The sequence below is a fragment of the Lepidochelys kempii genome, chromosome 7, assembly GCF_965140265.1.
Source record: "Lepidochelys kempii isolate rLepKem1 chromosome 7, rLepKem1.hap2, whole genome shotgun sequence".
Classification (NCBI taxonomy): Eukaryota; Metazoa; Chordata; order Testudines; family Cheloniidae; genus Lepidochelys; species Lepidochelys kempii.
The window spans coordinates 121,827,071-121,842,953 of record NC_133262.1 but is presented as its reverse complement, the minus strand read 5'-3'; the positions used below and the strand labels follow the sequence as shown (position 1 = coordinate 121,842,953).

At 41.0% G+C, this 15,883-nt stretch overlaps 1 protein-coding gene across 2 annotated transcripts in view; it reads right to left on the bottom strand.

Annotated features, from left to right (window-relative positions):
* The window catches only part of NT5C2 (5'-nucleotidase, cytosolic II), an 87,297-nt gene that overhangs the window by 25,961 nt on the left and 45,453 nt on the right, over positions 1-15,883 (bottom strand). Inside the window, exon 2 of one of the 2 annotated variants that reach the window (XM_073354480.1) lies at positions 2,801-2,974. The exons of the other annotated variant lie outside the window; for it this stretch is intronic. Coding sequence (XP_073210581.1) covers positions 2,801-2,819 — 19 coding nt within the window. The 5' untranslated portion in view covers positions 2,820-2,974. The remainder of the gene's footprint in view (positions 1-2,800; positions 2,975-15,883) is intronic. 2 annotated transcript variants of the gene reach the window in all.

Genomic DNA, 15,883 nt, shown 5'->3' with positions numbered 1-15,883 from the left:
ATAACAGCACTTCAGACATGAGCCATGGTCATTTCTGGAGCCCAGAGACAGCTGTAGTGACCCCTACATACACATGGACAATCTGAAGAGTACTTTGGGATCCCTTTTAGACAAACAGAAGGGATTTACGATCAATCCACATGGTACACCACCAAGAAAGCATGGCTGTAGCTAATACAATGCTATCTTTCAAATAACACCCTTACTTCTCTAACAATCTTTCAGGGGAAAGGGCAGTGGATTCATATTTTCTATGTGCATCATGCAACCCTTAAAATACCCTTATTCCATTTTTTATGCATTGCACTCCCCTCTCCAATCTACATCCATCACTGATTTAGTTGGGGATTGGTCCTGCTTTGAGCAGGGGGTTGGACTAGATGACCTCCTGAGGTCCCTTCCCACCCTGATATTCTATGATTCTAAGACCTCCCTTCTAGCCTATGAAAGCAGCTGAAAAGCCAAAAAGAAAGGTGGTTGCAAAAGACTATCTGGTATTCCCAGACCATACCAATACAAGGAATCAAATCCAGATCCCTGATTAGGGGTGGCACAACCACAAGGCTGTCCCTGAACATTCGCAAAATTCATATTCTCACCTATAAACTTTGGACTTTGCTTGCCTCCTTGCCCAAGCCCTTTTTTAAAACGCAAGCCACTAGCTCATTCAAAGAGTCTGTTTGGGTGTCATCACTAAAGACACCTGGAAAAGAAGAGTCTTCTTCCTAGTGTAAGAAATCAACAGACACACTGGAAATCAGACTCTTGGAGGATGGAAATAGACTATAAATAGTATTCTGCAGTTACTGTGATGTTATCCAAGATATACTTGCCTTTAATTAGACAACTGGGAATGGTTTCAGAGTTCACCTCGCCCACGCCCCATTTTGACAACACACTACACCACGGTACGGACTATATTAATCAGCATGAGCTACAAGCTACTGACATTTTCGCACAAGCTGTGCAAATGCTCATTTCAGTAACATGAGCTTCAGGCAAGTGATCCACCTACTTGAGATAAACAGTGTGAACAGGACTGTGATGCTGCAATGGCCACATTATATAACCTCTATCTACATACACACATACACGTGACAAACTGGGAATTTTCTGTAATATTTTAATGAAACCTCTGTGTGCCTCAGTTTCCCTCTGCACTTCATATTGTTACCCAGTGGAGGGAAAAGTGTTAAGTCTGCTCATGGAAGCAGGACAGGACATGAGGTTCAGGTGTCACCTTGTGGTCTGGGCCACAGTGAATAGGATCATTAAGGAACTGGCTGGAACCTGCTGAAAGTGACCCCATATCAGTGCAGAATCCAAAGAAAGTCCAATGACCAGAATATTGACACCTAGCAAACAATGACCAAGAGGAAGGAGCCCCCATCTCCTCTCACCCCAGCAGGGCAACTAAGCAGAGACCCAGCTCGAGAACAAACGACTGAGACACAATCAGCAGAGAATAAAGTATGGGATACTGGAGGAAGCTGGTTACTCTCTCCTGGGACTGACAGAGAGAGACAGAGAGCCTAAAATGGAATCCACTACAGCGTGGCTGGTGGTTTGCTCTGGCTTGACCAGAATGGGCTATGCTTTAACCTTTATTTCTCTATGCTAACCTAAGAACTTCCAATGCTGTCTTCCAACTGACTAATAAATCCTACTCTCTTCTGAAAAGTGTTTTTGGTGTCACTGGAAAAACTTGCTCAGTTGCGTTAATCCCTGCAGAGTGGACAAGTCTCTAACTAGGAGTCTGTCTCAATGGGACTTGCTGGGCAGAGCTCACGGTGTGAAGCCAGGAGTGCTGGAGCCAAGAGGTTCAGCCTAGGAGGCGGTGAGGCTGGGAAGCCTACCCTTAAGCTAAAAAGTGGGGCTCCACTACACTGAAGGGGGTCCTCCAAGAAGCTGTTTGAAAGTTAGGGCATAGTACCGATCCTGTGGAAACGTGGCAATATATTCGTGTACTCAGGGCTGATGTGTTTTTATATCTTGTTCTGGTCAGTCATCTGTGCAGGAATTTAGCAGTAAGGAGAGATCTACAGCTGGATGACTAAAAAAAGAAAAAAGTAATTAAATACTTTCCTGGAAACCCCCCAAAGCCCTAGCCACTGTGGTCACAGCTATAGACTTTGTGTAGGATACTGTGGATGTCATAGATTTAGATGCTTGCCATGCAGAATCCGTTGTGCTGTGAGCTCCCACACAGCTAACAGTGCCCCCGCCTCAAAGCGCCCGCAAGTGTGTGACAGGTGAAATATGCACAGCCACAAAAACACAACCATTCAATCTTCAGTATGTTTTTGTTGGTCTCTTAGCCCTACTTCTAACAAAATTACAGCAAATATAAGCACATATTACAACTTTTTCTATCTTTTTTTAAGTTGACCCCCATCCCTCCACAAACATGTTGGTCCCCAATGACAAAAGGACAAGTTATTTTAAAGGTTTGTGCTCTGCAACAGACAAATGCTTCAGCAGCTCAGGGCAGTCAGTACACAGTGTTCAGGGGTTATGTAACTATGGATTGCGAAAGAACAACCAAAGCTTTGAAAACAGAAGCCAGCTGACAGCACTTACAGCTTCCCCTTAACATCATAATTTGCCATCAAATTACATTGTGAAGAATTAAAAAGTGGTACCACAGAAGTGAATGTTGCAGGCTCTAAGTCCGTGATGACTTCCACGGCATGTGTTAGAATGTGTTGGAATGAGCAGGAGTTGCACAGTAAGGTATGGAATTCTCATGCACTTTATTGTGGATTTTGGGTGGTTGGGGTATTTTTGTTTTGTTTTTTACCTTTGCTGCCAAGACACATACGGTAGCAATTTTATAGCCTTCCTGGGAAAGAAAAAAAAATCTCTACAGAGACTCCAGCTTGTGCAAAATGCTGCTGCCAGGATTTTGACTCACATGAGGCAGATGCAGATGCAGAGTGTCACTCCAGTCTTGAAGGAGTTACACTGGGCTCCCCTGTTAAAAAAAAAAAATCAAACTGTTTTTAAAACCGCGACAGCGCTGCATCATTTGGGACTTGCGTGTTTGCTGGAGCTGCTGCCTCCGAAGAGCTCGAAAACCAGTCTGCTGGCTATTCACAACACCGCTCAAAACTGATTTACAGAGGAGGTACGGTTAGTAGTGGTACATCCTACAGGCAAAATTCTGGCCTTAACTTCACAAACCAGTCTCAGATCAATCCAGCAATATTTTGTTGGCATGACAAGCTACCCAAGCGTTGCCAAAGTGTTTGAGAGACAGATCCCTCGAGTTTCTATCAGAAGTTGGTATAATCTACTCAGGAACAGCCTTCACACTGTGTTTAGGGTTCTGTCATTAGTGACCATACCGGATCCGGTGGCAGGTTACTATGTAGCCTGATGTCATCTCTTTCCTTTCAAGATATTCCATTCCCTCACACCCACCACACGTCTACATGTCATCACAGAAGAATATACGTCAAGAGTCACTGTGTGGATCTGAGAACAGAATTTTGCCCTAAATCTGGAATCTGCTCCCATCAAGAACCTAAAATATGGAGTCAGTCTGACTCATGTACATTAAAGCTTAAAACTTACTCTTTACACCTAGACTTATCTGGCAAGTTTGGGCTTTTCTGTGCAAATCTTTTTGGAATGTGTTCATGAAAGGTGCCATGCAACCATACACAGCATTGTACAGTACTGGTTAACAAGCACACATGGTAAAGAGAATGAGAACTATTCTGCAACTTACAAATATGCACAAAAGAATGAGAAACAACTTTTAAAGAAATTCAAACTAAACACTAAGCTGAATGCTTTTGAATAGGTTTCAAAGAGGGCCCAACAGAGCAGTAAAGTACATACTATTACCTCTAATGCGTTTTAAAAATAATCGTTAAATAACCATTTTGCATGGTTAAGAAAGTTTGGGGTGTGATTGGGTTTGGTTTTGGGGAGGAGGAGAAAGCTCTTCAAGACCTGCACATTTCCTTCTTTATTCCCCAATTGCACTCTCAAAGATTCCACGTTGAGACCAAGGTATCCTTTCATTAAAGGTGTGACATGGTTTCTGCCAGAGTCTGTCAACACTCCTCATGGGTTGGTCAGAGATGATCATGTGAGAACAGGGAAAAAATGCTTTCTCCCTTGCCAGTGCAAAACCTCGACATTTGGTGCCACTCCATGTGTGCCATATTCTAAAAAATATTTAATGAATTAATTTGCAAACTTGTAAACAATTTGTGTAAAACCATAAAGTTCTGTTTAAAAATGATTGTGTGGGTTTGGTGTTGGTGAAAGGTGTTGTACGAACAGCAGGGACGACAAGTCCTTGATTTCCCATACAGGGTTCTCTGGAGCAGTGGGAACAGCTGCAAGGAAGAAGGTCCTTATTCCTCACACCCTCAGAATAGGAGTATATGGCTTGTGGGGAGACAAAGGCATCTCTGAGTGAACTCAGGACTAAATGTGGGAGCTTGAGGATAGTGCAATTGCTGAACCACTGTGAAGATAAGAGCCTGGGGCTACTGGAGTGAATGATGAGGTGGGGTTGCTATGATGTGGTATTAAACTTTGTTAACTCTTCCCCACTGCTCCATGTTGGCGGGGAACTCTCAGGGGAAGTAAAGAGCAGCCTGGGGAAGAGGCAGACAGGTCCCAGGCTGCCTGCTCAGCAGGTGCCACAGCAGCCCCCACCAACCAGGAATAACACCTACAGCTCAAGCACTCCTGCTTCCCAGAACACAGCTGAATGCACAACACTCCATTCAGGCTGTGGGAGTGTGAGAAAGGGTGCTCGTTCTGCATGTGAGATGCATTACAGTTGACAAGTCTTCTAAACGTGCTTGGCCCAGGTGTACCTCCTGCTGAAGTCAATGGGGTTAGAGGGCAAAATTGGCCCTCTGACTGCGCATTAAGCTATGCTTGAAATATGTAGTCCAACAGACCAAGACTCTGCAACAGGTGACTGCAGAAGGGAGAACTGCTCTTGTGTGGAAGCATTAATGCAAGGATCTGGGCTTTAACTTGAATAAATCACTAAAATATCAGCTGAAAAGAAACCATCAGCAAATAAAATAAAACAATAATAATAATAAATGAAAAATGAGCAGAATAATAGCTTGTGTGTTTGCAAGTGTGGGGCTTCTGTGAAGAATATCAATGTAAACTCACATGCAGCCTAATCCCTATTTAGGCACCTAACAAAAATTTTCAGAGATGCTGAGCATCCAAAAATCCTGCTGAAGCAGTGGATGCTCAGAACCTTTGAAAACCAGGCTGCTCTCATTTAAGGCCACAATTCAGCAAAGCACTTACCCATGTGTTTATGTACATACCTGTTCAGCAAAGTATATCATCTTAATCTGCTTAACCCTAAGCATATGGTTCAATCTAATTTATTAAAATTAGGCACACGTTTAAGGACCCTACTGAATCAGGGCCTAAGTGACTTGTCGAAGGTCACACAGGGAGTCTGAGGAAAAGCCAGGGGCAGAACCCTGTTCTCTTGACTCTTAGTTTTCCATCTTAACCACAAGACCATAATAATCCTTATTTTATTACTCACGTGAAGCTGTACAGAGCAGGGTCTCTGATTTCAGCCTACATCAAATCTAGTTCTCAGAGTCCTAAACATCTTTAAACGAGTAATGAAATCATATTTTGTTTTGTTTTTTTCTTTAACTACCTGTATTTTCATTCCCAAATGAGAAGAAACTGCAGGGTTATTTATCATCATTTTCTTTCTTTAACAGGGAGGAAATCTTTTCGCACACTGCAGAGCCAGTCAACAAGTGACTAAAGGTCTGTTAAGTATATTTTACTTTATTGCTCAATATGTACCTTTATTTTCCTCTAGGGCATATACATTTTTATCCATTAACAAACAGGCCTTTCGCTGAATCACAGGGTGTTTTCTAATACCCACATGCATGCCTCTTTGCCGTGCAGGTACAGGAAAATCTTGTACCAACCCTCCCTGTCCATTAAGAAGCAATGTGGTATCATATACACAGCAGGGCTTTGCATTGTTCCATGTCTGTTTTGTTTGAGTGCTGTGCATTTCTACTTAACAAAACCCCACCAAAACAATACTCTTGCAAAGTGTTATTGTCCCGACACTTCTTCCCCAATTATTTCAGGGAAATTCTATGGCCTGTGATATATAGGCCAGCCAAACTACAAGATCACAATGGCCCCTTCTGGCCTTTGAATCTATGAATCTATTGAAGTAATCTTGGTAATGGTCCTATCAAAGGACCTAATGTCACTGAGTTTTGTTTCCCTTAGGCCTGATAAAGGTTTGGGCTTCCTGGCTATGTTTCGCAGAGTCAGAGCTCGGTAACAGACTCAGCACTTTATGGTGGAAAGATTTCTTCTCCTGAATAAAAATGCCAGGCTTGAGGATACATCAACAATAATAAAGTCTGAATATGTACAGATTTGCATATGGGCAAAAGCAGCTTCTTAGTGGCTGCTACTCTGTGGCACCTCTGCACTTCTAGTGAATCTTCCTTTTAACTGGTCATTTTAACAGTCTGAGGAGCATTTCTTTGAACTGGAATAATTTATCACTTTCAAAGAGTCAAATGAATATTCACCTTGGCTTTTATGAGTGTTTGTGTTTATTCCGACATCATGGAAATGTTTTGTGTTTAACTGCAGACTTTCCTTACAAACCACCCTATCCAACTACAGCCTACTGAGAATCATACTCCCAAACTGGAAACCTCACAGCGTATCCATGGAAATAAACCACCCTACTAAAATATGGGCTTAGCTCTTCAATAAGGAGTTAAGCCAGGGGAAGAAATGGTTGCACAGAAAGCTCATGTTCAAATGCAACTCAATAATATCCAAAAATAGCAAGGAAAACAACTTAAGATGTAACTGCCATCCAAATCCAATACCCTACGGTACCATTCACATGCGTTAGCACCTGAATGTGTTATTTTCCACACCATCCCTCGGCCGTCTTGAGGCATTGCTCAATCTCTCTCTGGACACGGATTTTAAATTGGAAGGAAACAAATGTCTAGTTGGTAATGTACAGGACAGTAAACTTCGAGTTCTAGGTTCTACACCTGGCTCAGTCAGATTCATCGTTTGATTTGGGGGCAACTCACTTAGAGCTTGATTTTCACAATTGCATGTGCACAAACACATGCCTTTGTGTGTGTACAATCAGCACAATTGCACACACAAATCAGAAATTTGCACATGTTGAGAAGTAGTTACATATATAACTGGTCAACTGTCTGCTAAAATAAGTGATTTGCAAAGCATAATCAGGGAAATTGTGCACGTACACTTGTGAAAGTCAAGCCTTCAGTGTACTTGCGCCTCTGGCTTCTCCATTGTACAAATGACAATATGCGCCCTACACCACGGTGTGTTTGAAGCACAATTAAAGCTTGTAAAGTGCTTTAGATCCCAGATAAAAGACTCTATTGCACGTGGAAAGTATCATCATTGTAATTTCTATCAGACCAGCAAGAATAAGACCCTAACTATTTGGGTATTGAGAAGCTGCTGATCAATGTAGGTCTTCAGCTATATTCAGACTGGGAGAACAAGGAGCAAACTATTGCAACTTTTTAAGCACATTATTAGTGAAGTGCTACCCTTTCAACAGCTTCACTCTGACATTCTGATTCTTGAAGAAACGACACCCTGCAGATTAGCACTTTGTCAGTTGGTGATTTATTTGGACACCATGACAAGCAACACGTGCTTTTCCCATGCCCCATTCTCGGTGCCAACACATTACAATCCACAGCTTCCAATCTCAGTGTGCAGTTTTACACAACTTTAAGCAGTCAACTCTTAAAAGCAGCAATGGAAACAACCCTGATAAAACGGCTATTGAAATGCTGCCTGTATTCAACCAACCAACCATCCCAAAGTAGACTAGAAATATCAGAGCTTTGACCTGCTTCTAGTTTCAAATCACGAGATGCTACTTTATTAAAAATAGCCTCAAAACCTGTGCCTGCCAAGCTGCATGTGCACCAGTGTGAATACACAAACAGGTAGCTGACGTGCAATTATCTGATTACATGCACACAACAGATATTCAGCTGATTTTGTAGATGCAATTTTGCCAGATTAGTTTCAGTTGCAGTCAGTCAGCCTCCCTAGGAGCCCCCGTTTCTTTTCCATTTTTAATAATCTCTGAAAAAGAATCCAGGTAGCACAACCCTGAAATGAAGTTGTACATACCTGTAGAGAGCTGGTTACAAAAAGCAATGGCCATTATTTAGAAAAGCAACTGAACACCACCAAAAAACAACTTCACTATTTTCAATTGTTACAACATGATGAACTAAAGGGAAACCATCAACCTAAATATCACACTTTTGTCTGAATATTTTTTACTTATGATTGTTACACACACCACCTAAAATTACTACATTTGGAAGAGATTAGAGGGAAAAAATTTGTCTGCAACTCTTTCGTTTAGCATGTGTACTCAGAAGCACGCTGTAACTAGCCAGTTCACTGTCTTCCCTATGTAATAGCAACACCATGCAGCTCTTATATATCACTTTTCATCTGTAGATCTCAAAGCACTTTACCAAAGAGGCAAGTATCATTAGCCCCATTTTATAGATGGGGAAACTGCAGCACAGAGTGGTGGTGTGACTTGGCTAAGGTTAAGCATTTAGGCCAGCAGCAGAGCCAGGAATAGAACACAATGTCCTGAGTCCCAATCCAGCACCATATACACTGGACCACACTGTATAGTGAATCTGTTTCTTCATTTGTATGGGTCTTTGACATAGCCAACATGGGGGAGAGAAAAACATTTAAAATATAAGATGTGGTTGTAAAACCACAAAAAATTGAAGGGGAATCTGGGGCAGGTGTAGGACTAAAAATTATTTTTAATTCATTTAAAAATGAACAGATTTCAAATGGACTGAGGGCAGCATTTTCAAAAGTGCCTAAGGGACTTAAGAGCCAAAGTCCCATTAAGAGTCAAAATTCTTAGGCTCTTAAATTACTTAGGTGCTTTTGAAGTGTCCCTTACAAACAGATTGGGACTTTTTATGCTATACTGTTAGCGGAGTTTCTCTCTAGAGATAGGTTCCCCTGCATGTAAAAAATCTTTATTATGGGTATTTACATATATTAAATATACAACCAGACAGTTTCCTTTCTTCATCCTTCCAGCTTACTGTGTAATATTATAGTTTGAATGTATTTATAAAAAACATTATCAAAGTTCATTGGAAAACTCTATTCTACATGTGTACACAGAAGATGTTTCAAACTCCATTAACTTTAATGTATTTTGAAAGTGGGTTTGGAATTGCTCATCTATGCATACCCCAGTTGCATATCAATTTAAAAAACAAACCCAATTTGACTGAGTTACATAAATGTAAAAAAAAAAAAATGGAAAAAGAAAAATAGACACAGGTTTATGTGTAATGCAACGAGAGTTTGATTTAAACATATGAAACTTTACAGAACATTAGCCTATTATGTAAGTGAGACCCTTTTAGCGTCAGAGGGTCTTCCTCAGGGTGTGTGCATGTGTGAGAGAGAGAAAATATCATTTAACCTGCTTTAAATCAGATACATTATATTCTGTACCAGCTGCTGTAAACTGGTTTCGAGTGCCCCTTTTTACAGTCTCAGATGTTACCAGTCTCCAGTGCTTGTAACATTTTAAAAGGCAAGTCCATTCAAATGACTAAGAGCCTCCACTCCCTGGGCTAGACTGGGGCCTGAACTACACGTAGAAGTTTTGTTAGCATAGCTACACCAGTTAGGTGTGTGAACAAATCACTCCCCTAATTGATATTGTTATGTCGGCAAAAGCCCCACTGTAGCTGCAGTTATGCCAGCCAAACAGTCCTTTTGCGGGTACAGCATATTTCGTTCAGGGAACGGGTATAAGCTACACCCGCAAAATAGTTATTGTGCTGAAGAGGCAGCAGTCAGTCAGTCAGTCTTACACAGAGCACAGAAAGTTGCTATCCCCACCTGCTGGGTGTAGACGGGCTCTATCGGAATTCACATCCAGTAAAAGAGGCAGTTGCTCTGATGTGCCAATTCTGGAGTGGTTGGTGGGTGATCAAATGGGAAGGATCTGATATCAAGTATTCACCTTGTAGGAGTTTTATACTGCAAATTCACAAGCTCCAGGAAAATGAATACACCATAGGAAACAGTCCCACGCTGACTGGATAGATTAAATGACAAACCATTTGGCAACGTTTACCTGAAACACTGCATCTTGTTAACAGGAGTTGATCCTGCTGGTAAAGGGTTAAGTGGGGCTCCTGATTTGCTGAATCAGGTGGCTCAGGACTACAACTGGATATCAGGAAAGTAGAAATAGCTCTCTAGAGCTGTAAGTTGAACAGTCCTGATGAAGGACTTCATTAATTTTAAATTCTTTGTTAATAAAGCCTAACCCTAGGCAAGAGATGAGTACGGACTCTACACATAATTGTGTTTTAGATCAGGTTGGGAAAGGCAACTTCTCACAACAACCTAAGAAGTCTTTTCCATCTCTAACATCTGTGATGCTATGAGAATGGAAGTGTTGATATACCTATAACTTACAGTGTGAGAACCTCTCTGTAACTAGTCTGCAATATAACAAATCTTAGCATTTACTTTTAAGCTTGTAATGCTTCTGGGACACAAACTTAACTCCATTACAGTAGTACAGTATTAATTCTTTTCAACATACTGCATAAATAATGATGTAAGTCTCATTTACCATTCATTTTCTCACTGAAACAGGTTTCACTACTGATGACTTTCTTAACAATTCCCACCCAATATAGAGGCAGAAGTGACTGAAGTACGGGGACAGTTTTCCCGAATGAAACCATCTTGCCTACTGTATAATTTATCTCATAGGTATGATAAAACTTTCAACAAGACTAACTATTGTAGAAGAAGGTTAGCGACTGAGTAACTGGTCTTTACTAATTCCCTCTCCATCTGCCAGTGACTTTGTATGAAATTACAATCTGTTTAAAATCCTCACTTGTTTACGTCAAGTTCTATCAAGGGACACTTTTCTGTAACCTCATCATGCAACTTGCCCTGTTTAAGACCTAGGGATGCCAAGGCCTCCTGGATTACTTGGATCCAGAGCTGACAATATTGCTCATTAAATGTTTAGCTCACCCTCAGAAGAAAATAGCCAAGTAAAGTTCTGCCTGTCTTAAATTTGATCTCTCTTTCTCACATTTCTAAGTGCCCTTCACTGTACTATTTAGGCTCACTTAAATGCCATGCTAATGAAAGTCTGGCAATCCATTTGCAGCTGCTCTTTCATAGGACAGATCTGATTATAGAAGACAAAGCAGAGAAAGGTTGTGCATCTTTGGCTTAGACCACCAACAGCATTTCCATTAACGACAGGTAGAGACGGTTTTGACACTACGAAACAAACAGGAAGGAAGGCAGGAACAGTGTAACATTACTACTTATTAGTGTTCTTCTAATAGAGCTGGATTGTATAAGCAGAGATGAATCAGTAAGATGGATAAAAGAAACTGCAATTTACAAAACAAAATGGCGCTATAAACATAAATCCTCAAATCTCCCTAATTTAAGGATTTAAACATAAAGATCTTGCAAAATTACTAGTTTTCGCACCATATGCTCTCATTGAATGGCTGCCCTTCAAGTCTATTTGGAGATAATAGATCCTAATGCTTGTGTAATGTTATCTCCTTGTTAGGAAGGAAGCAAATATAATAGTTTCTATTGCAGAATTCAGAAACAGTGCCCTAGGCTCCCTACTGAGATTCAGAAAGGTCAGGAGAAAAAACTAGTGATTTCTGTGGGGCTGATTACATAACTGATCACATGGACTTCTGTTAATCTTCTCTAGAAGTAACCACTGAAATTACCCATAGCTCATGCTTGGCCCAAACCCATCAAGGCTTCCAAAAGCTGCTACTTGATCCCCATGTTATATACACAAGCCACAAAAATAACCACACTATTGTCCCAGAAGTCTAGGAATTTATTCTAAACACCATCTCTCTAGCCTGAATAAAGCCTTCTGCTGCATATTATAATGCAGTTCATCAATACAAACAAAAACTAATGCAGTGAAAGGAAGTGTATATAAATAGCCTGTAAAGTTAGAATCCTACACAGGTATGTGCTTCTAGATACTCCATGTCACACACTTATGAATTTAGGAAGATTCTCTGAGTTTCCAGAAATGTGGGAACCCTTCATCTTAGCATGGGAGGGTACTACATCGAGCCTCAGTGGGCAAGAAAAAGCGAGTATAAGTGCATCAACAGTTATTTTGTTTTGATTTACACTCCTAGCAGGCAAATTAACATGGGCCATAAACACAGTGACCACACATTTTTGAGATGAGAAGGGAAGGCAAATATACAGTTTCATGTACAATAACACCATTTTTTTCTCTGTGGTGAAGGCTGAAATCATCAAGCATCTTGCCTGAAGGAAGGAAGGAAGTTATTTGCCAATGCAGCCCCTTAGAGGAACACACTGGGTGGAATCATATTTTAGTATAATGTGGCATGATGATACCATGACTATTGGTGACAAATGTGTGTCAATTACGGTCATCTCCCAAGTGTTGTTCCTGATCAGGCAATCATCCTGGTTAGGGAACACATACTCTCTGCAGTGTAAGTATATTGCAACAGTTACTACTAATTGAAATGGAAGTGCTGTGTTTCCAGTAAAATGAGCTGTATCCCACGCATATACTTGTATACTTGACATTCATAGTTGGAGTAAAGGAGCTGGCCACAGACGCACTATTTTCATCTTGATGGCAAAGCTGTTTAAGGAACTAAATTCAAGATGGGTTAAGCTCTCCTGACTTTTTTGGTAGTAGGAAGCATCTTGCCTAAAGCCCTCTTTCCTCACTTTGCTGGTACAGGCTCAAAGCCGCTGCTTTTGGAGAAGGAAAGAAGAAAATAGTGTATAGGGTTCTTTCTGCTGCTAATGCTGCCTCCTCCCCTTCACAAGTTGGACAATTTGGAGGTGTTCTAAAAAAAGAACTCTGTTCTCTGGCTGAACAATCCTGAGGTCTCAGCTATCAAAGGCAATGATTGCCAACCAGGAATGAATGTCACCAATTTACTTCTGACATCATGGTCCTCAAGGATACAGAATGGGAAAAGGACTCTGCAATCAGTACACCTTCCAAAATCAAAGTCTGAGCATAAGTATAGGCTTTCAGTGTCTTAGTGGCATCTAACACACTGATGAGGGTGTTTGGGATTTTTTAAAGCAACTTTAATGATAAAAGGTAGCTTAACAAGGCCCGTGGTCTCTTCTGGGACTGCAGAGGCAGAAGACTAGTTGAGTGGCTGATGGACTTCAAGATGCCACACCCTTCTCCTTCACTTCGGTCAACTTCTTTCCCTGTACAGGCTTTGAAGATGCACCAATTGGGATTCTGGTCACAAGCCAGCATACTGGCATGAAGATGTCATTTACTGATGCTGAATCTCAGCTAAAAAACAACTTTTTACATTCTCTCTCTCTATACACAAAACAGAAGCTGGTGGTTGCTTCCAAGCCCATGTGAAGAGGCATGGATTTATGCAAGTGGCTAACTTTTCTTAGCAGGAATATATTAGCTCTGAGGCTATGCACAACAAGATGTTAATATAATCCTCAAGAAAATGCAACATCAGTTAACAATGAATGCATCATTTAAAGCTCCTGCTGCAAACAATAACAAAGTCTACTTATGTGCCATAAGCTGGATAGTGGATTCCACTATTTATTGCAAGTAATACTCAAAAAATGTTTAGCCATGTGGGTAACAAAGGATGCTGAAATACAAAAAGATGAACAGATTATATTAGTTTGTCTGCCTGAGTTAAGGAAAAAGGAGGAAAATACTACTTAGAAATTGACATTCATAGCACTTTTCATTGTCAAAGTGGTTTACAAACATTAAACAGATTCTCACAACACATAGATCAGGGAGAACAGTAAGGATTATTATCCACTTTGTAGAGTTGGAGAAAATGCAGCAGAGTGACTTGCCTAAAATCACAGAGGGAGCCATCATCAATGTCAAAGTTGAAACAAAAATGTCTCTGGCTCCCAGTCATCAGGTCAGACCATGCTTCTCTGTTTTCCATACTATATAGCATCACATCCACTCCAGCTGCACTAGACATAGCATGCTTAAAGCATCCTTATATCCTGGCTTTGCTAGGATAGTCTCAGTTTTCCATATCATGCCCTAGAAAATTCTTTGAGGACATTTAAAATGTTCATATTTTTCATTTTCATCGATCAAAACTTTTTTTTTTTTTAAATAAGTATATGTTCATTCAAGTCATTTTGCTGTGCCAAGTAGAATTTGCTCTGCATTTACCAGGAACAGCCCAGTGGAATGAATGTTCTGTGGGATAAACAGTGTTTAGAGAGATCAGTTGAAGGAGCATAAACATTATCGAAATTGTTCTTTTTGTTCACCATAAATGCTAACAACACTCATTCAGTGTTTCATACTAACCTCATTCAGAACATCTGAGTTGCTGGGAAAATCCTCCACGCTGAGAAATTTGTATCTGTTGCTACTGAGACAGAAATTGGCAAAAGTGGCACCCACAAACTTTTTTTAAAAAAAACCTACTTTTGTTTTTTGAGTGACTATTTTGCAATCCTAAAAAACATTGCCACAATTTTTTATTTTGAAAATTTGATCACCTTAAGCATGTGACACTCAAGGATTATGGCCAGACCCAATATAGATTATCCAGGAGCCTCTGGAGGCTTTCCTGACCTCAATGTGGCTGCTGGCCCTTGGCTTCTCTGATCCTCAGTGCTGTCCCTGCGGCCTTCCCTGCCACACTACTCACCTGCTGATACAGTAAAAAACTGTTACCAACCTATTCTGTAACGAATGTTCTTTGAGATGTGTGGCACATGTCCATTCCATTTCAGGTGTGTGTGTGCTCCGTGCACAGTTGTCAGATTTAACCTGAGCAATACCTGTCAGGGCAGCATATGCACACTCTCCTGCCTCACACCACAACACAAAGGTATAAAGGGCAAAGCTACCTTCAACCCCCATAAGTTCTTTCTTACTGTTAGACTCTGATAGAGAAGGGAAGGAGGGTGGGTCATGGAATGGACATGTGCAACGATGAACAACAGTTACCAAACAGGATAGTAACCATTTTTAATTCTTCAAATGTTTGCATGTCTATTCCATTTCAGGTGACTCACAAGCAGTTCAATCTGGAGGTCAGAGTCTACCTGAATAATGACTGAAGGACCACACATCCAAATCTGGCATCATCCCAATTTTCCTCAGAGATGGCATAATGGGAGGCAAAAGTATACACTGAAGACCAAGTTGCCACTTTGCAAATGTCCAAAATAGCCAGCTGGGCCAGAAAAGCCACAGAGACTGTGAGAGATCTGGTCGAATGCACTAGCTCTCTATTCAGTGGCGATACATCAGCCCTGTTGTAGCACAAATGAATACAACAGGAGATCCACGAGGAGAGACTGGAAGAGACTCTGTCTGCAATTGCTACGAACAATAGAGATGATGACCTAAAAGGTTTAGTCCTGTCCAGGTAAAACGGTAAGGATTAGGAAAGGAAGTTGATCAAGATATTGCCTGATTGATGTGGACGTGAGATACCACCTTACTGAGAAACTTCGGATAAGGGCGTAGGAATACCCTGTCCTTGCAAGAGACCGTATACGGAGTCCAGAAACTAGTGCTTGTACTTCGCCTAGTCTCCTGGCTGAGGTAGTTGTGACCAAAAAGTCTATCTTCATGGAAAGATGGAGTAATGAACAGGTAGCCAATGGTTCAAGAGGAGGACCCACTAGCTCTGTTAACACCATATTTAAGTCTCAAGGGAAACCAGGATCTTGTCCTTGCGGGTATAATCAG